We start from the raw sequence: 20057 nt of genomic DNA, 5'->3' as shown, positions 1-20057 counted from the left end.
AATTACTGTCTGAGCTTTTTTTTTTTTTAATACTGGGCCCATGGGTTCTCGCCGTCTGTTTAGCTGGCGTTATATATGCCACACTAAGGAGTCCTTTTACTAAGGTGCGCTTACAGATTTAGCGTGTGCTAAATAAGACGCCCATAGGAATATAATGGGCTTCTTATCTTTTAGCTCATGCTAATCATTACAATGCACTAAGGGCCCTGTTTACTAATGTGCGTTAACATTTTTAATGCGCCTACAATTAGCGCAAGCGATAATCGTGTAGGCGCCTATAGGGATATTGTAGGCACGTACATGGTTAACGTGCGTTAAAAATGCTAACGCGCCTATAATGTGGCTTAGTAAACAGGGCCCATATTCTGTTACCGCACCTTAGTGAAAGGACCCCTAAGGTTTGGAACAGTCCGTGGTATCCATCTTTAGTTTAGTTTGTTATATTCCTGGAGAATATCTGGAAGGCATAGATGTGTTTGATTACTTGTATCTTGGAAGATTGTGACTCATCTTGATTTTACAGGCATTTATTAACATTTTAAAGAGACTTGCAAAACTGAATTCCACAAATGTTATTTTTTTATGCTAAAAAATCCACTGTGCATCCACAGAAGCAGCTATTGCACACCTACATACCTGTGGGCTACATGGGGACAAACTTTGTAATTCCCCCCTCCCCTTCTGACTCCCTCTAGGACTCACCTGAGGATTGCTGTTGTAGTCTAATGGACTGGGACAGGAGTGGTCCTCTGCGCCCACCTAGGAGCCACTGGGGTTCAAAATGATGCTTATGACACGGTGCTGTCACTAGGGGTCAGCCTGCCACGTAAAAATAATCACTCCTTATATAGAGCACAATATTGAACTCTGGTGACTCCAGGGCCCTGGGAGTGGAAGGGGGCTGTTTCCACCTTGGGTCTTGGGGGGAGGGGAATGCATGATATCAGCGGTGTTTTGATTGGGGACCTTCACTGTTTGAGTGGGGGTGAGGGGGTGCTTAAGAGAGAGGACTGAGAGGGTACCTAAGTGTTGGGGGGGGGGGGAGCAGGATTGGAAAGGGCTGGGTGATCGAGACAGCTGGATTCTGTTTCCCCCTCCCCCCCAGAAAGTAATGGGCAGCTGCTGTATTATCACGCTACCAGATTGTCTATAGTGCGGCTAAATTTAACACATCTTTTTAGGTGGCTTTAACTGTGCCACCATCAGTATGACTGCACTTATCACGTGGTTACCTACTGTGCAATAGCTGCTGTTGATGGTCACGTCTGATCTCTGCCCCAGACCTGCAGGAAGCACTTGCCCTGGGATTTTTACTGTGCAGTAGCTGTTAGCAGGGACCTGCACTAATAGCTGCTCTGCGGTAAAACTTGCAATAAATGCTAACAGCGCTTTAGTAAACATCCCTGCATTGTGTGAAAAACTTGTTGGCACAATTGTCATATCACTAGCCACAGAAACTAGTTTAGTTATATCATCACTGGCCAGCGAGATGTTTTTGGTAGCCCTGATTGCAGTTTTTTTTGTTGATGAAAACTCAGTACTGCATCTCACATCTTGCACATTTGCTTTTCATACAAAATATGTATGACAAGATTCCCCATGTCTAGCGGGAGCAGCGGTAGTCCCCTTCCCCCCCCAAAAGAGCTGCACACCAGGAAAATGAACGTTTAGCACTTCTGGACATGTTTGGAAGTAGCGTTCTGAATGTAACCCATAAGGGGTTAAATTATTTTGGTACCTGAGGCTGGTCCGAGTGTGGCTGAAGTCCGGGGTGGTGTTCGCCATCGCATTGACGGCGTCAGGTGATGTAAGGGAGTTTTTTTTTAGGGGCTGGAGGGTTGTGGAGCTTGGGCTGTTTTTGGCGCGTCGGCGCTATAACAATTGTGGCGAGGTTGCGCCAGAGAGAGAGAGCGGCGCTCCGGCAGCGTGGGTCAGCTGTTTGGTGATGGGCGGAGTTAAGGCGAAGAAGGGGAAGTCCGGGGAGAGCTCGAGGAAAGCTGTTCTGGGCTCTGATTGGCCCTGCGTAGGCGTCCGACGTCAACGTAATGACGTCAGACGCACGTTTTTGACGCAGGGCTCGGGATTCTTTAAGCTTAAAGGGAACCGGCTCTTTTAAAAGTGCAGAGCCGGTTCCGAAGAGAATAATGAGCCAGCGTGGGACCGGAGAAAGTGAGGAGAAGTGCTCCGGTGCACTCCCTCAGCAGTTTTATTTGTTTTTTTAAAAAAATCATTGGTCAGCCAAGATGTTAGCGCTGCACGCGCTGAATAGGTAGGAGAGACGGGTGCAGAGGTGGGCACGAGACAGCCACTAGCTCGTGGACGGAGCTGGAGCAGGAGGCTCGTGCCAGAAGAGAACAAAGAAGATTTTCGGGTTTCAGGGAAAAAAAGGTATTAATATTTGCATTTATTTAAACAGCTGTGTATTTCTTTATGTTTAAAATGTATTTAATATAATGTGCAAAGGCTATATTTGTGTACTGGGGGTTTAGAGTGCCCGGGGCTCGTGCTTAGAGCTCGAGCTCTGGCAGAGATATCAGGTTCTAAACGGGGCAGTTGGCAGTTGGGAGGTAGGTGCAAAGCTGACCAGACCTGTAGTATAGGTCTCTGGTCAGTGGATAGTGAAAACATTATAAAACCTGACAAATTAGAGTTTTGGGAAACGTGTGTGTCTAGAGAGTGATTTAATATGATTGATTAATTTGTCTAAAGCCTGCCGCGTCTTTAAAGGCTTTTTAAAGTTGTGGTTGGGAACTGTGTGAGCTGGCTGAAGTGTTTAGGATAACATAAATTAATACAGTCAGCAAGACTTAACTGTTTAATAAGCTGGTAAAGCTTGTTCAATGAACTACTTGTCTTGTGAAATGTACAGGACTAAGGTGACAGTTTAAATGTTCATTTCTTACTGTCAGATTAAGCAGGGGTTTTGTGGATAATTTATAAGGAGGAAAGAAAATCCCTGCAGATTTCAAAATTAATTGCTTTTATTGTTTTAACATTTTAAAGTTAAAGTGCATACAGTGCTACTATGTGAGACTTTCTGACTCAGAAGAGTTCAAACTCTCCGCTTTCCTTTGATGATCTCAGTGAGTCTGGTCATAAAGGATTAATTATTCTGAGAAACATTGGCTGACCAATGATTTTTTAAAAAAAACAAATAAAACTGCTGAGGGAGTGCACCGGAGCACTTCTCCTCACTTTCTCCGGTCCCACGCTGGCTCATTATTCTCTTCGGAACCGGCTCTGCACTTTTAAAAGAGCCGGTTCCCTTTAAGCTTAAAGAATCCCGAGCCCTGCGTCAAAAACGTGCGTCTGACGTCATTACGTTGACGTCAGACGCCTACGCAGGGCCAATCAGAGCCCAGAACAGCTTTCCTCGAGCTCTCCCCGGACTTCCCCTTCTTCGCCTTAACTCCGCCCATCACCAAACAGCTGACCCACGCTGCCGGAGCGCCGCTCTCTCTCTCTGGCGCAACCTCGCCACAATTGTTATAGCGCCGACGCGCCAAAAACAGCCCAAGCTCCACAACCCTCCAGCCCCTAAAAAAAACTCCCTTACATCACCTGACGCCGTCAATGCGATGGCGAACACCACCCCGGACTTCAGCCACCCTCGGAGCAGCCTCAGGTACCAAAATAATTTAACCCCTTATGGGTTACATTCGTGCGGACCAAAAATAAAAATTGTTAACTATAACAATTTTTTCTGTAAAATTTACTACTTAAATCTTCCATTTACTATTTTAACATCACATCCTCCCCTCCCCCTTTTCAACACATTAACATTTTACTTTCATCTGTACTGAAACCATGTCATCAAATACAGTAATGTTCCGTAAGGAACGGAGGTCTTTTTCCCTTAGTTATTCTAGTGGAAGTTCTGACTCCCTCTGAACAACTAAGGGGAACAGTTACATCTTCACCTGAATCAAGTACCATATCATTTAATAAATCAATATCTGATTGTACCTTCGTAACAGTTTGGATAATGTACCACTCATTGTTTTTGACTGGTACATCACTTAGTGGACTTTCCGAATGATCATTTGTTTCCTGGATTATCTCTGGTTCTTGAAACTCATCAATATTTTTAACTTGCGACTCTGAAATTTTCCGAAGTTGATCTCTATGTAGGACTCTCTCGATACCCCCCCTATTTTGTATTTTATACACATTAGGCCCCAAAACAGTGACTACTTGAAATGGTGTGGAGTTCCAAATGTGCTCCAATTTATGCCTTCTTTGGTATCCCTGATTTCTTACCACCACCCAGTCTCCTGTTTCCAGTGTTTCTCCTCTACATTTATGATCGTATTGTTTCTTATTTTTAAGGCCAGATTTCTCCGAGACAAAATTTGCTATTCTTCGAGCCTCTTCCAGTTTTTCTTGCCTTTCAAGTATCCATTCATCCACACTCAATTGGTTTTCTTCATTTACTTCTGTTGAAGAGCTATGCAAAGGCATTAAAGAATCTCTCCCTAAAAATAAATATGCTGGACTGTAGCCGGTAGAACTGTGTATTCTACTATTGTAGATCTGATTTACCTCACACAAATAATCAGACCAAGTCCTCCTCTTCTCTTCTGCCAAAGTTTTGATTAGATGACACAACGTCCTATTGAAACGTTCGCACCTAGCATTTCCTCCAGGGTGATACAGCGTAGTCCTAGATTTCTTTATGTTGTACCAGGAACAAAGTTCTTTTATGACCAATGACTCGAAATTTCTTCCCTGGTCTGAATGAATTCGTTTGGGTATTCCGTAAACTGTGATCCAGTATTTGATCAGCATCTTCGCTGTGGTTTTAGCGGATTGATTCCTGGTGGGGACCGCTATAGTGAAACGTGAAAACATATCACACATCACCAGGACGTTTTCAAACCCTTTTGAATCACGATCTAGGAGAGTGTAATCCACAGCTACCACTTCCAAAGGTTGCGTGATGGTGAAACAAGTCATGGGCGCATTCTCTCTTGGACACACTTCTCTGGCAAGGATGCACTTGGTACAATTCTTGACCCAGTTTTCCACATCTGATGCCATTTTTAACCAAAAATACTTTTTCCTTAAAGCTCTCAACATACTGTCCGTACTGAAATGTCCGGAGCGATCATGATGGAATTGCATTAATTCTTGTTGGTGTTCAACCGGGACCACTAATTGAAAAATCTGCTCCCTAGTCCTAGGGTCTTCTATCTGTCTATACAAAATTTTCTCTCTCAAAATTAAGCGTTTCCTTTGAGCCCACAACTTCTTAAACTCTGGCGATCTTTTAGACAAATTAGGTGTAGTTCTCTGTTCTAGAACATCAATTATATCTTTCAGGACTTTTTCTCTCCGTTGTGTTTCAATAATCTCCAATTCAGTGTACATAATGCGCACTGCTGCCAATTTCGTGACCCGTTTATTTTTTTGTTGTTTTGCTATAGTCAGCAAACTCTTTACTGGGAAAACCCAAAAATCCTTTCCATGGTCTTCTTCTAAATTTTCCTTTTCCTCACCTTGAGGTAAGCGTGACAAGGCATCCACGTTTTGATTAATTTTACCCGGTTTATACTCCACCTCGAAATCTAGCTCGGCCAGTTGAGCTAGCCACCTTTGTTCCACTGCTTGCACTTTTGCGGTACTTAGGTATTTTAACGGGTTATGATCTGATCTGACAATGAACTTCTTATACAGCAGGTATTCCCTAAACTTATCTGTGGCAGCCCACTTCAATGCCAGCAACTCAAGTTTGAAAGCGGAGTAGTTTTTGTCATTTCTCTCCGACTTTCTAAGTCCTCTACTGGCGTATGCGATTACTCTCTCCACTCCATTCTGTACTTGACTCAGGACAGCGCCTAGTCCCTTAAAACTGGCATCGGTGGTCAAAATAAAAGGAAGGTCGAACACTGGGAATGTCAATATTGGAGCGGAGACAAGCTTCTCTTTCAGGCTTTCGAACACTACCTGGCACCCCTCATCCCAGACAAACGGTACTTCTTTCTGGTGTTTCTTTGTTTTTCCCGTTAATCGATGTAATGGAGCCGCCACTTGTGCAAAATTCTCAACAAATCTTCTATAGAAGCTGGCGAACCCCAAGAAGCTTCTTAATTCAGTTTTAGTTCTTGATGGAGCCCAGTTCTTCAATGCACTGGTCTTCTCAGAGTCTGTAGCTACTCCTCTCTCTGAAACAATATATCCTAAGAACTTTACTTCACGGCACAACAGCTTGCATTTTGCTGGCTTTAGTTTTAAACCACATTGATGTAATCGGGTGAACACCAAATCTAGCCTTTGCAGGTGCTCCTGGAAACTGGATGCATACACCAGGATGTCATCTAAATACAGTAACAGTATTTGAAAAACATAATCTTGCAACACCAACTCCATTAGTCGTTGAAAACTCGCCGGAGCATTGCACAACCCAAAAGGCATTCTAGTCCATTCAAACAGGCCAAATGGGGTAGTTACTGCTGTTTTCTGTATAGATTTAGGTTCCATTCCCATTTGAAAATACCCCGATGTAAGATCCAAGGACGAAAACCAAACTGCATTACCCAGTGCATCCAATGACTCGTCTATTCTGGGTAATGGATACGCGTCCTTAATGGTGACTGTGTTTAATCTCCGGTAGTCGCAGCAAAATCTTAATGAGCCATCTTTTTTTCTAATAACTACAGCCGGAGATGACCAAGGGCTATTGCTCCTTTTCAAAATCCCTTGGTTGACAAGCTCGAACACATGCTGCTTGAAATCATTGTATAGGTGGGGGGACACTCGTCTATAAGGCTGCTTTATAGGACTTGTATCTCCGGTTTCCACTGCATGAGTTACCAGGGAAGTAAAACCGATATCCTGGTTATTCACTGAAAATAATTTCATGTGTTTAAGCAGAAGCTGTTTCAATTTCAGGGCCTGCTCTTCTGTAAGTGATTCCCAATCAATGTTTATTTTCGGAATAAACATTTTCGCTTTCCTTTGATGATCTCAGTGAGTCTGGTCATAAAGGATTAATTATTCTGAGAAACATTATTTGAAGGGTGGGATTAGATTAGGGTCAAACAATTATATATTTCTTTTATTGGGGAAGCTAGTTAGGGAAATATTTTTAAGTTCATTAAAAAAAAAAAGGCTATTTCTTTACAGAAGGAGGTAGGGTCTAGGGTTTTTCTTTATTGCTTTTTAAAGCTCAGGTTAGTAGGTACCCCGAACCACGTTCCTGCCTCTAGCTGACTGTAAAGATACGGTACCCAACGTTAAAGAAAGAAGAAGAACAGAAGATATACAAGAAAGCGGGAAGAAAGATAAGTGACTGAGGTTAACATACAAACAGCACAAAGACTGTATAAGAAAAGGCTAACCTAAGAACAGGAAAAGAAAGAAAAAAACCACAAACTATACTTACCTGCTTGTTGAATGAGAAACCTGAAAAAGAGAAAAAATACAAAGAATCAATTCTTATAGAATAGGGGAATGTTTAGACAAAATTTTAAGATTAGATACATATTCAGTTTATGAATTTTGCTAAAGTCAAATGATACTTATCTGATAAGACATAGGAGAAGTTGATCTGTTGGATTGTTGATGAACTAAAAAAAAAATATATTGAATTTGTTAAAACGAATCGGAACTTGACACATATCCTTAACATAAATAAAAAGAATAATTTATTGAATTATCTATGTAAAAGTCATTTGTTCTCCTGGGTTCTAACGAAATATAATAACAAATTTAGTTTTATTTCCTCTTCCCATTTTAGAAATGGGAAGACGGGGCTAGTTTTAATGTCTGTACTTCAACCCTGTCCGATACATGATATTTTGCCCGAGGTATTTTAAGGGTATTGTAGGGTAAAATATCGTGCCCAGGGTGAGGTCACAGTTACATGAAGTTGCTGCTCCTGTCCTCGATCCTGTAGCACCAATTGCCCCCACTCCACCCTGTGTCAGACCACTCCATCCCTGATTTTTTACCAGGTTCCTGGTGTCGAGCAGGAAGGATTCTCACCCATGTGGCTATCAAGTGCCCTAGTGGTAATCCTGCATTATTACTGCTAGTGTCTGGCTGTAGTTATTTGGCTACAGGACTTCTAGTAGTTATACTACAAGATCATGGGGGCTGTTTTTTTTAAACTTGGAGGCCATGAGCAGGAGTGATCCTCCTACTAGACAGCAGATATCCTGGTAAAGCAGGGGATGGGGGAAGAGGTTGGATAAATTAGGAGTGGGAAGAATCAGATGTTGTAAGAGGTGATCAGAGGTCACAGGGGTGATAGTGCATGGGGGAGGGGGCGTACCTGATCAGTGACACCTTTCCCTTCAAACATATATACACAATGTGAGGCAAAAAAAAGTAACCGTCTAGAGTTTTTTTTTTTTTTTTGGGGGGGGGGGGGGGGTTGCCATTTTCTCAGCAATTGCTTTGAATTTCAACAAGAAATTTTATGTACTGACATTTTTGTGTTACTACCTAGCGATTTTTGCACGTTAAAAATGTACAAGCTAAAACACAGTAAAATAACGTCATTCAGACAATACAATTTACAATGTATCAGAATTTCGCAGTCACTGTGAATGCTCAAAGTGTCCACCACCAGCTTTAACAAAGGCCTTCAGTCGATTTGGGAAGTTTGTTTCCTCTTTTTTTTTTTTTTTGAAGTGTTTTTATTGACGAGAGAATACAATTTATGCAATACAAGCAACAATATAGTACAAAAACGACACGCCTATATTGCGCCTACATACATGCAGGTATACGTAACAAGGAAAGAGCGACCCAGCTAACAAAAGACCTGCAATTGCTACTTGAAATTACAATGAGATATTGCAATCATATCTTACTCTCCCTTTTTTTTTATTTTTAAGGGGAAGTTTGTTCTTAACAGCCTTGTCAATTAGTCCTTGTGGCAGGCTGGCCCAGATCATCTTCAGCACTAAAAGGTCTGTAACTTCACCATGTCTGAAGATAATATGGTTCCACTGGGCACATAAATGTAGATAGTAGCAACAAAAAAAGCTGTAAACCTTCATGTTCCACTGTATAGCTTCCCACTATTCCAGAACTGTGGGATAGTTACAGGTTCTTTATCTCCACCTCTTGGTTGATGGACACAACTATCCCACAGGTTCTGGAATAGTGGGAAGGACTAATGGAAAGAGAGACCTAACTTTTCTCTTTGAAATTCCAAGCAGTTGCTGAGAAAACAGTTCAAAAGTCAGGGGGGGAGGGAGGGGTTACCTCACCCTCTAGATTTTTTTTTTTTTTTTGTTATCTATATAGGTTTCCCTTGTAAGATGGGGCATCCACATCAACATGTTCAGACCCACCCAAATCTCTGTCTCTCTCTCTCATGGTAAAGTGAACATGGTGCGCCTCAGTTTTGTAAGTAGCCCTCTTTCTAAAATGCCTTGTTTGTATGCTTGCTTATTTACAACTAGCTTGCACCTTTATTAGTACTTGCTCAAGGTGAGTTACATTCAGGGACAAGTAGGTATTTTCCTGTCCCTGGAGGGTTTATAACCTAAGGGACCGATGTGATACACTTCCGGCTCAGCACACGGCTGCACCGTGAAACTTTTCACTGAAAAACTGAGGCAGCTCGCAAATTACTGATGCATTGGATTTCTTTTCTTTTTTTTTTTTTAATTGTTCTCTAGGTGGATTCACACTATTGTCCCAGCTGTTTGGAAAATATGCCGTCTGCTGAAGCAAAAGTAAAGAAAAACAGGTATCATGATTACTTTTCTCACGGTTGTGGATTTCTGAGATGGTTTCAAGAAATAGTGGGGGAGTATTAAGCTCGTGGTACTAAGTGGCTACAAACAGCTTTAAGCTGTGAGCTGACCTAACCCTGGATACTCAGTACCCAGCACTGAATATCTGGGTATGTCTGCTGACCCAAATGTTAACCAGGTAATGACCGAGATTCAGACCTGTGCCCAGTTAACTCGCTGCATAAAGTTAGGGCAGCCTTCTTTTCTGTCCTAACTATGCTTAGCTGGTTAGCGGACTGGATATTGCCACTAAGTTGAAGAATGAAATAGATTAAGGGTCTGATTTTTTTTTTGACTGTTTATTTTTATGTATGTAACTTTGTTACCCGCTTTGGGTAAAAGCGAGTTATAAATAAGTGCTGTCTGGCTCTGGCCCACCCCTAACTTAGCCGGTGCGGGGATATTCAGTAGCACTAAAAAGTTGTGCTGTTGAATATTGACGGCCGGCTCGCTCAGCAGGGTTTAATCCGGTCATCCATCAAGCCCAGTGTCCTGGCCAATCCAGGTTACAAGTGCGTGGCAAGATCCCAACACAGTCAAATAGTTTTTATTCTGCTTATCCTAGAAATAAGCAGTGGATTTTCCCAAGTCCATCTTAATAATGGCTTATGTACTTTTCTTTTAGGAAGTTATCCAAACCTTTTTTTCAACCCTGCTATGAGGTTTTTGAAATGGTTAGTTGGTGCAAAGTAATGGGTAAAATAACGACTGTCACCTTGTATGGTGCTTCTGCATATCTTTTGTTCTCGACAAGTTGTCCAGAAATTAGAGAGGTCCACACATATTTGCTCATCTGGTTAGTGTTAGGTTAGCGAGTTGTTTAACGTTGTTAATGTGTGTTCTGAGTTTCTCCTTACTGCTTGCCTACATAAATACTGAAGAGCTGGACTGGATGCCAAGACAGAGATGTCTCAGCTTAGTTTTCAGTTCTTTATCTCCACCTGCTGGTTAATGGACACAACAATTTCACAGGTTTTAGAATACCGGGAAAGACTAATGGAAAGAAAATTATCAGGAAAGACCCATTTTCTCCTTACTTTTTGAATATTTCTATAAATTGTTCTGTCACATTGAAAGTGTAGAGTTATGTTGTGTACCTCAGTGAAACAAACTCCTTCAATACCTTTTGAATTGTATTTTTTAGACAGCAGAGTGTGAAAAATGTACAAGGTTGTGAAGATTTAACAAGGCACTATAGTTAAAACCTCATATAAACCTGTTCAGATTAAGTTGCACTGGTCACAGAAATGGGTGTACACTGACAACATATGAATGTTTTCAGGGCCACACAGTGTGGTACAGCTACTCAACTTGGTATTTGTCAACATCTCACAGTTAAAGAAATGTTTTAACTTGGTTCAGTTCTTATTTGTGTGTGTGTCAATTTGATGGATTAATTTCCTGGTATTTTACAATGACTGCAGTATATTTCTTTTCTTAATGTGCCAAAAATATGTATGCTAAAAGCCCTCCCCCCCAAAAAAAAAACCCCCTCATCCCTCTAAACAGCTGAGTTTCCTTCAACCAAGGACAGTGGATACCTTGTTAATATTTATTTATTTTTGGCGCATTTTTACCCCACATTTTCCTACATAAGCAGGCACAATGTGGCTTATACAAATTCAAGAAGATACGATACAGAGAAGGCACAGATTCGGAGTGTGACAGGAGGGGAAGGAACATGGGATGGCACAGGATAAACATTGGATTAGCCAGTGGAATAAGCCTTGTTGAATAAGAATGTTTTAAAGGACTTCTTGAACAGTTGATGGTCGACAAGCTCTTTTGGCAGGACATTCCAGGATTTTGGAATGATGTAGGGGAAGGACGAAGCATAAAGGGAGAACACTCATTATCAATTCATGATTAAACCAGCAGTGAATGCGATGCCTACACCCTATGCTGTCTATTAAAATGTTTTATTGTGTGTTGTATTAACATTGTAATGTTCTCAAAAAATCACAATAGTGATTTTTGAGATTGTTATAAGTTCTCCTGCTATCAAGTGTTTGCCTTGGATCCATAATCAACATTGTAAAGTAGCATACTATGCCATACTTTGTATTGTTGTTTGAATATTTTTATTGCTTTAATTGTGTATTGCTTATATTTGACTTATTCTTACTGTACACCGGCATGAGTGAATTCCTTCAAAAAGGCGGTCAATAAATGCTAATAAATAGAACTTTGCTGGGTCCGATGAACGTCAGCCGGTGTTTTTGCACTGTATGATTACTGCAGACTGTTCAGGCTAATGTAATGATTAAAGTTCTGCTTCAACATGTCGTTTTTTTGTTTGTTTTTTACTTTGTTTGGTGTTCAATAACAGATGTGCTAACTGTTTTGACTGCCCTTGCTGTATGCATACCCTCTCAACTCGGGCAACAACCATCCCGGCTCCTATTCCAGATGACCCCGCCAAGACCACGATGAAGAAAGCATATTATCTTGCTTGTGGGTTTTGTCGCTGGACTTCTAGAGATGTGGGAATGGCTGACAAATCTGTTGGTAAGTATCATAATTGGAACAGAAGAAAATGAACTATGCATTAGAATTCAGTTTTCATATATATATTGTGTATCACAGCTTTTTACATGTTTTGAGACACAACAGCAGCCGTTGGGATGGTCGTAAAACCTAAGGGCAAAAGCCACAAAGCAAAAGATCCAGGAAAATAGAGAGCTAGAAGGATGTAAGCAAGAAAAAGAGTACATGATCATCTACAAATCTGAAATTCAAAACGAAAGAAATTATAAGTAAATGTGAATCTTAGTAGGTTGTAATACCTGTTGTTAGACCAATGCAGAGATGATAAGATGTTGGAGTGCCTTAGCTTTGCAAAATTTGAAGACGAGACCTGTGTTAGGGTGGTTGCTGGCCAAAACAGCACCTATGGAAAGGGTTGCTTCTCAGTTCCCTCTCCTCCCTTTTTCTTTGTATATTTACAGACTGACTGTAAGGTAGTGTTCTCTGGACAAGCCGCTCTGTTTGCCAACAACTTGCAATGGCTTTGACTTATGTAATGGTGAAACTTCTGGTACTCCAATGGAAACTTCTGGCACTCCCAATCCCAACATCTTGTTTCTGATGGATCAGTGGTCTTCACAAATTTAAGTCAGGGCTGCTTTGGTCCCAAAGTGCTGAATGAGAGGAGCCAAATCTTCCTATGCAGGGAAAGGACTAGGGTTCCAGTGCCCACCCCGTTTCATTGCTGTAACCACAGCATTGACACAAGGACCTCCTCCACAGGCCTACACTCAAAGTGCTGCTGCACCACTCTGGGTCAGGCACTGCTGGAGGTAGGGGCAATTGAGCATCACTCCTGTCTTTAGAAATGGGTGGGGGGGGCCAGGAAGTTGGAGGAGTATTGGGGGAGTGTCTGGAGGATGTCTTGGGGGGAGGGGGATAGGCTTTGCATTGAAGAACAGTATGTTAGACAGTCCTGCTAAGGCTTGTGTTCTCCAGTTCAATATAGCTGTTGTAACTCTGCTCTGTAAAACTAAATACTAAACTATTCATTTTTATTCTTCATGTACATAAACAGACATGAGCAATATTACCTCATGCAAAACCCCTAAAGCAAGAACTCTTTTGGGATCTTGCCAGGTACTTGTGACCTGGATTGACCACTGTTGGAAACAGGATACTGGCTTGATGGACCTTCGGTCTGTCCCAGTTTGGCAACGCTTGTTCTTATGTAAAGTCAGTGCTATGAAAATACCAAGGCTCTTTCCGAAGCCTGTTCTGAGATGGTCGTTACATCTCAGAGTGCTAGATTTAAAAAAATGTTTCCAGTTCAGATTTATAAATGATATCAGAACACATTTAAAGCTAAAATTAAATACAACCTTTTTTTTTCTGTCAAAATAGTTCCAGGAAAGAATGATCTAAAGAGATGTATCAAAAGTAACCATAGTGAAAATGTAATCTTAAAAAGAGGAATTGTTAATGACATTAAAGTAATAGCAAGTAATTAGAAAAATGCGTTCCCTGGGCGATGTCTGTTTTTTCCAATCCATTAGTGTTTCATTTATTTAGTAGAATGTTTGAATAGTTATATTTGTTCAGTAGTAGGAGACATATGGCTCAAAGCACTTAGGGGCATTTCTACACCTGGACTCCAAACTGGCTCTGAGGAGGATGTTTGTTTTGTTTCTAATTCAGGGCACCTTCTTTTGTCCACTTCTCCCCCCGCCCCCACACACACACACTTTTTTTATTTGGTTCCTGATGATCTCTGTGTTGAACCTTGGCAGTGTGAGTGTGTTCTGGTAACTGGACGGGTGAGTAACCCTTCAGACTTGCTAGTGATGTGATAGACAATAGCTTAGTTAATTGAGTCTGATTATTGATACAGCTCCAGAATTCAGAGTCTTGCAAGGCCATTGACTGTCACGGGATTAACCAAGATGATAGTGCGTATCTTTTCATCCCCATTAATGAAATTTTCCACACTTCAGTGAATGTTGCTTCAATTGTCAGGGTAACAAGCTTTGGGCCCTGTGCAATAAACTTATTTTTTTTCCATAAATAGAGTGGGATTTAGTAGTAGCTCAAGGTGAGTTACAATCTAGTACAAGTATTTCCCTGTCCCCAAAGGGCTTACAGTGTAATATTTATATCTGAGACAATGGGAAGGTCAAGTGATTTTGCTCAAGATCACAAGGAGCAGCAGTGGGATTTGAACCTGGCTTCTCTGGTTGTCAGCTAAATTCTTTAACCATTGGACTAGTCCTCCCCTCTTCTATGCTATTGTATTACAGTGTACTTACATAAGTATATAAGTATTGCCATACTGGGAAAGACCAAAGGTCCATCAAGCCCAGCTTCCTGTTTCCAACAGTGGCCAATCCAGGTCACAAATAACTGGCAAGATCCCCAAAAAGTACAAAACATTCTATACTGCTTATCCCAGAAATAGTGGATTTTCCCCAAGTCCAATTTAATAACGGTCTATGGACTTTTCCTTTAGGAAGCTGGACAAACCTTTTGTAAAACTCCGCTAAGCTAACCACCTTTACCACATTCTCCGGCAACGAATTCCAGAGTTTAATTACACGTTGAGTGAAGAAAATGTTTCTCCAATTTGTTTTAAATTTACTACATTGTAGCTTCATCGCATGCCCCCAAGTCCTAGTATTTTTGGAAAGCGTAAACAGACGCTTCACATCTACCCATTCAACTCCACTCATTATTTTATAGACCTCTATCATATCTCCCCTCAGCCGTCTTTTCTCCAAGCTGAAGAGCCCTAGCCGCTTTAGGCTTTCCTCTTAGAGAAGTCGTCCCATCCCCTTTATCATTTTTATCGCCCTTCTCTGTACCTTTTCTAATTCCACTATTTTTTGAGATGCGGCGACTAGAATTGAACACAATATTCGAGGTGCGGTCGCACCATGGAGCGATATAAAGGCATTATAACATCCTCATTTTTGTTTTCCATTCCTTTCCTAATAATACCTAACATTCTATTTGCTTTCTTAGCCGCAGCAGCACACTGACCAGAAGGTTTCAACGTAATATAAATGTCTCTGAGATAGATATATATATATATATATATATATATACCCTTTCTCACTCAGGGTGACCTGGTTCTCAATATGCAGATCATATGCAGATTAGTGTGCTACCCCTTCTCGCTCGGGGTGACCTGGTTCTCACTAAGCAGATTAGACAGGTCTCACCAACAGCATATTCCTCGGGCAGCTCTTTATTCCAGCCCCTTGGGCACACTTCTTCCAGCTTAAATACTTTATACTGTCACGTCTTCACACTGAGCCTCCCCCACACAGGCACATGGGCTCAGTACTAACATCAATATTTTGGGGACTTCTAACCCCAGGCTTTGCAGCCTGCTTTCTTCAGTACTTGGGACACACAGTCCTCCCTCCTTTGAACACATAGTCCTTCCCTTGAACACACAGTTCTTTACAAGTACTTGGGCCACCCAGTCCTTTGAACACACACCGTTCCTATAAGTACTGAGGACACACAGTGCAACACTAATGCTTTAGGGACATCTTACCCCAGGAATTTCAGCCTGCTTGTCTCCTTTGGACACCTCGTCCACCACAAGTCCAGAGGGTTAGCCAGTATCTTCCAGGGGATCTTCTCCTCCCAGTTCTCTCCTCCTTCGGGCAAACCTCCCTTCTCTACTGAGAGGAAGCTATGTATGAGGTGTCCAATAAACCTCCCCACCTCTTGAGACCTCACCCCTCTGGTTCCAGAAAGATCTGGGTCTAGAAGTCTCTTCTCACTCCCCCAGCTATCTCCCTGGAGCTCCCTCTACTGGCCCATGCAAGTCAATACTCAGCTAGATCACTGGAGCTCCCTCTAGTGACCAGAATGGGCATTTTCCCGGTTTCCAGTGGGAGAGCGCCCTCTGGCGGCCTCCTCAAGTAAGGGCAGACACTGTGTTTATCACAATATATAATTTTTTTTTTTAATCTTAACTCGAGTGTTATCTTCAAGTTATCATTTATGAAAGTTCTTCAAAACTGGAGCATATGCTTCATGACCCTCTAACATTTTGACGGACAATTCAACAAGTGGATGACCTTACTTGAAATATGAGACTCCTGATGCAGGCCCATCCGGCTGAAATACAGCTGTGTCGAGTCCAGAACAATCCACAATAAACTGTTTTTGCTGTTTGGAATTTTGTCCGTTCATCCTTGTGTCACCTTCGCTGTCTTGCCACATATTTAGGCATATTTTCAAAGCACTTTGGGAGGCTAAGTTCCATAGGTTTCTATGGAACTTTGGGAGGCTAAGTGCTTTGAAAATGAGCCTGAGTGTGTACTTTGTGGAGATTTGTTTCTTCTGTGTATACATAGACTTAGGAGTAATGTCAGAAAATTCTTTTTCACAGAGAGGATGGTGGGTTCCTGGAATGATGTCCCGAGGGAGGTGGTGGCAATAAAAGTGTGGCGGAATTCAGAAAGGCATGGGATGAACACAGAGGATCTCTAATTAGAAAATGAATGATATATATAAAAAAAAACTTAAAGGGTTGCATATGAGTTTGCATGTCAAGTGGTGCTTAAGTGGCGACACTGGCTGCTGCATCAACTAGGCCAGTGCTGGGCTTCTATATGGTCTGAGTCCCATATATGGCGATTTGGTTTAGGATGGGCTGGAGAGAGCTTTGATGGAAATTCCAGTGGTTTGGAATGTGAGGACAGTGACGGGCACACTTTTTTTTATGGTCTTTGTCCCGCAAATGACAAGACAGATTTGTATAGGCTGGGGTGGGCTTTGACGGCAACTCTAGTAGTTGGGAATATAAGGACAAGAGCCAGGCAGACTTCTATGGTGCATGTCCCAGAAACACCAAAGAGAGACCATGATCAAGTATATTATATTATGTTCATTGTTGATTTAAATCTTGAAATGATAATGAATGTGACTGTTGGGCAGACTGGATGGACCATTCAGGTCTTTATCTGCTGTTACTTACTATGTTACTATGCCTGTGTGGAACCTTGTCAGAGGCATTGATGAAATCCAAGTACACCATATCTAGTGCTTTTCTTTGGTCCAATTCTGACCACCTAGAGAAGGAACTTGATCACATTCAACTAATAGAACCTATCTCTGGTAAAGCCATGCTGCTTTTCTAGTCCATGTAGCTTCTGGAATCCAATCATCTTCTATTTTAGCAGTAGTTCCATTAATTTACTGACCATTGATGTAAGGCTAACTAGCCTGTTTCAGCCTCCACCTCTGTGAAGAAGAATTGGATCTGCCCATCTCGGTCTTCTGGAACTGAGAAGCGGTGAAACGGTGAAGCTATCAGAACATTTGCTTAAGATTCCTCAATAGCCTTGAATGCATTACATCTACTCTCATTGCTTTGTCTATCTTCAGTTTAGCCAGCATCTTACAGTCATTTGAAGTCTACCTTGCTTTCATTCCTATTGGTATTCATTTTCTGCATTCCTATACTTGGCTCTTCCTCTGTGACCACTGAACATAAATTTTAAGTAAATCCACTTTCATCTCATAAGCCTCTGTATTTCTGTTCATGTTTTGAGTCTCCTGATGCCACTTCTGCACTTCATTCTATCACTAAGTGATCTTTAAAAAGTCTCATCTCTGCATTTTACCTGATTGACTATTTTTTCCCTATTTGCATGTTTGCATTCCTGACTCCTTCCTGTTAGCTCTTCCAGGTATTGCTACTGTCTCCCTCTTTCTGTGATCTTGTATATTTTATTAACACTAATCTATTTTTACTTCTGTAGAAATCCATAGCTTCCTCTTACCTTTTTGTTTGTTATCCTTATCTTATGCCTGTTGCTCTATTGCTTTCTCTGGGTTTTTCCATCCAGCTAACAACTCCTTGAGGTACTTCCAAATCTTATACTTTTCCTGAAGTCCTCGCACATGGCTACAGGGATTGCTGTGGTGTTGCTTGGTGGTTATCCACACATTGAACCAATAATAATAGACCTTTCTTTTGATGTTTTTGACTTTTGTAAAACCGCTTAGCATCACTATTGTGCTCTTGTAATGAGTACATTTTGTCTCCCAAAAATCACAATTTAACTTTGGTTGAAACACAATAGCTTTTTCTTGATGACCACAGTGTGTGCTTGTGGACTGTATGAGAAAACTTTGTGTGTTTAGGGCTTGAGAATCGCTGTTCGGCTTCCAGGATATACAAGACAACAGCTGCACAGTTTCCTTGATAATAATTGCCGGGGTCATGGGTTTGATATACCGTCTTTCTGTGGTACAACTAAAGTGATTTACATACTATATACAGGTACTTTCTTCTCAGTGTGTTCACACACTGTGATGTACCTGGGACGATGGAGGGTTAGGTGACTTACCTAGGGTCATAAGGAGCTGCAGTGGGAACTGAACCTGTTTCTCCTGGTTCTCAGCTCTAACTTAGGCTACTCCTCCACCAGTCATCAGATGCTTTACAGTGTTAACTACTGATAGGAAGCTACAACTCATATGACTTTTATTGTCTTGGAAGACATAAGACTTTACTGCACAAAGCTTGTGTTTTTGTTGCTTGATAGCTGAAGTTTTGGAGAACGTTTGGTTGCAGTAATATTAAGGACTTGCTTAGTTGATTATGCAGTCATAAGGACTCCAGTACAAATATTTATGCAAATTATACAGGACTCGTTTTAAGGAATGTATGTGTTTTTGTCTTGCAGCCAGTGGAGGTTGGCAGGAGCCTGAGAATCCTCATACACAAAGGGTAAGTCTGGTGTAAGATTTATGCAGATTGCAGGGAGCTGGAGAGGTGGAAGTAGTATAAGAGTTACTTTTAGTTATATACTGCCAATAGTAAGCTCTGGGAGCATGTGAACTCATGCTTTTGTTCTCTCTGATCTTCATGCAACTGGTAAGGTCAGATGTGGCTCTCCTAGTTTATCTGTTAAATTCTCTCAGGTGCTTGCCGTTTTCCTTAAAAGGAAGCTTTATTAGCACTGTTAGATGCTTTTGGTATGATGCTTTTGCATGCTTACAGGTGGTTGAATGTGTTCAGATTATCAGAAATTCAAAGTATGCCATCATCCAATATTAGTTTAAATAACTTATTCCATATGGAAGCCTAGCTATTGGTGATAGAGTAATTTATTAAAGTAATTGTATATTCCTTATTATCTCTGCCATATCAGCTTGAACAAGTAGATTGTGTTCCTTTCCTATGAGCAGATGAAGTAGAGATACTAATTTTTTTTTCCAGTGACATAACCAAGTACATAGGTTGGTGACTTTTTGAATTCTTCAGTATTTCTCTAACTCTAGCAGATTGCAAGGTTGTGCAGGCCGATACAGCAGGTCCAGGCCTAGCTCCCCAAACCTAATGTCCTCGTTCCTGAGCTACAAACCTTACCCTAATAGAAAGCAGCTTTTCTACGGAAAAACATCCCAAAGTCATGGCCCCTATTTTGACATAATTCTGCTGCCCAAACAATTGCTGTGGAATTTCTCCCTCCCCCTCCCCCCCCCCCCCCCCCCAAAGGCTTCTCACTACCTCCACCCCTTTACCCTTCCCTTTGGAGCAGTGAATGCCATCTTCGCATCATTCCAAACCTTGGCTAACCCTGGAAGCAGAAATCGACCCATGAATCAAACTAGGAAGCTTCCTAATTGCTAATAAGCGCAAGCACTTATTGGCTGAGCCACCAAACCATCTTGCCCATCACATAGTTTTCTAACTTCAGAGAATCCAAGTGTGCCGGTTGCTTAATTCATTCAGGGACTGATAATCTTGATTCACTATTGTAGAATTTGTTGCACCAAGGACTGTATCACGGACAGTGCTGTGTATTATCA

At 41.5% G+C, this 20057-nt stretch overlaps 1 protein-coding gene across 1 annotated transcript in view; it reads left to right on the top strand.

Annotated features, from left to right (window-relative positions):
• DCTN4 (dynactin subunit 4) overlaps positions 1-20057 on the top strand; it is a 62625-nt gene that overhangs the window by 12936 nt on the left and 29632 nt on the right. Inside the window, exons 2-4 of the mRNA XM_030211982.1 lie at positions 9636-9706; positions 12082-12260; positions 18929-18972. Coding sequence (XP_030067842.1) covers positions 9636-9706; positions 12082-12260; positions 18929-18972 — 294 coding nt within the window. The remainder of the gene's footprint in view (positions 1-9635; positions 9707-12081; positions 12261-18928; positions 18973-20057) is intronic.

The sequence above is a fragment of the Microcaecilia unicolor genome, chromosome 8, assembly GCF_901765095.1.
Source record: "Microcaecilia unicolor chromosome 8, aMicUni1.1, whole genome shotgun sequence".
Lineage (NCBI taxonomy): Eukaryota > Metazoa > Chordata > Amphibia > Gymnophiona > Siphonopidae > Microcaecilia > Microcaecilia unicolor.
This window is presented reverse-complemented; position numbering and strand designations above follow the sequence as displayed.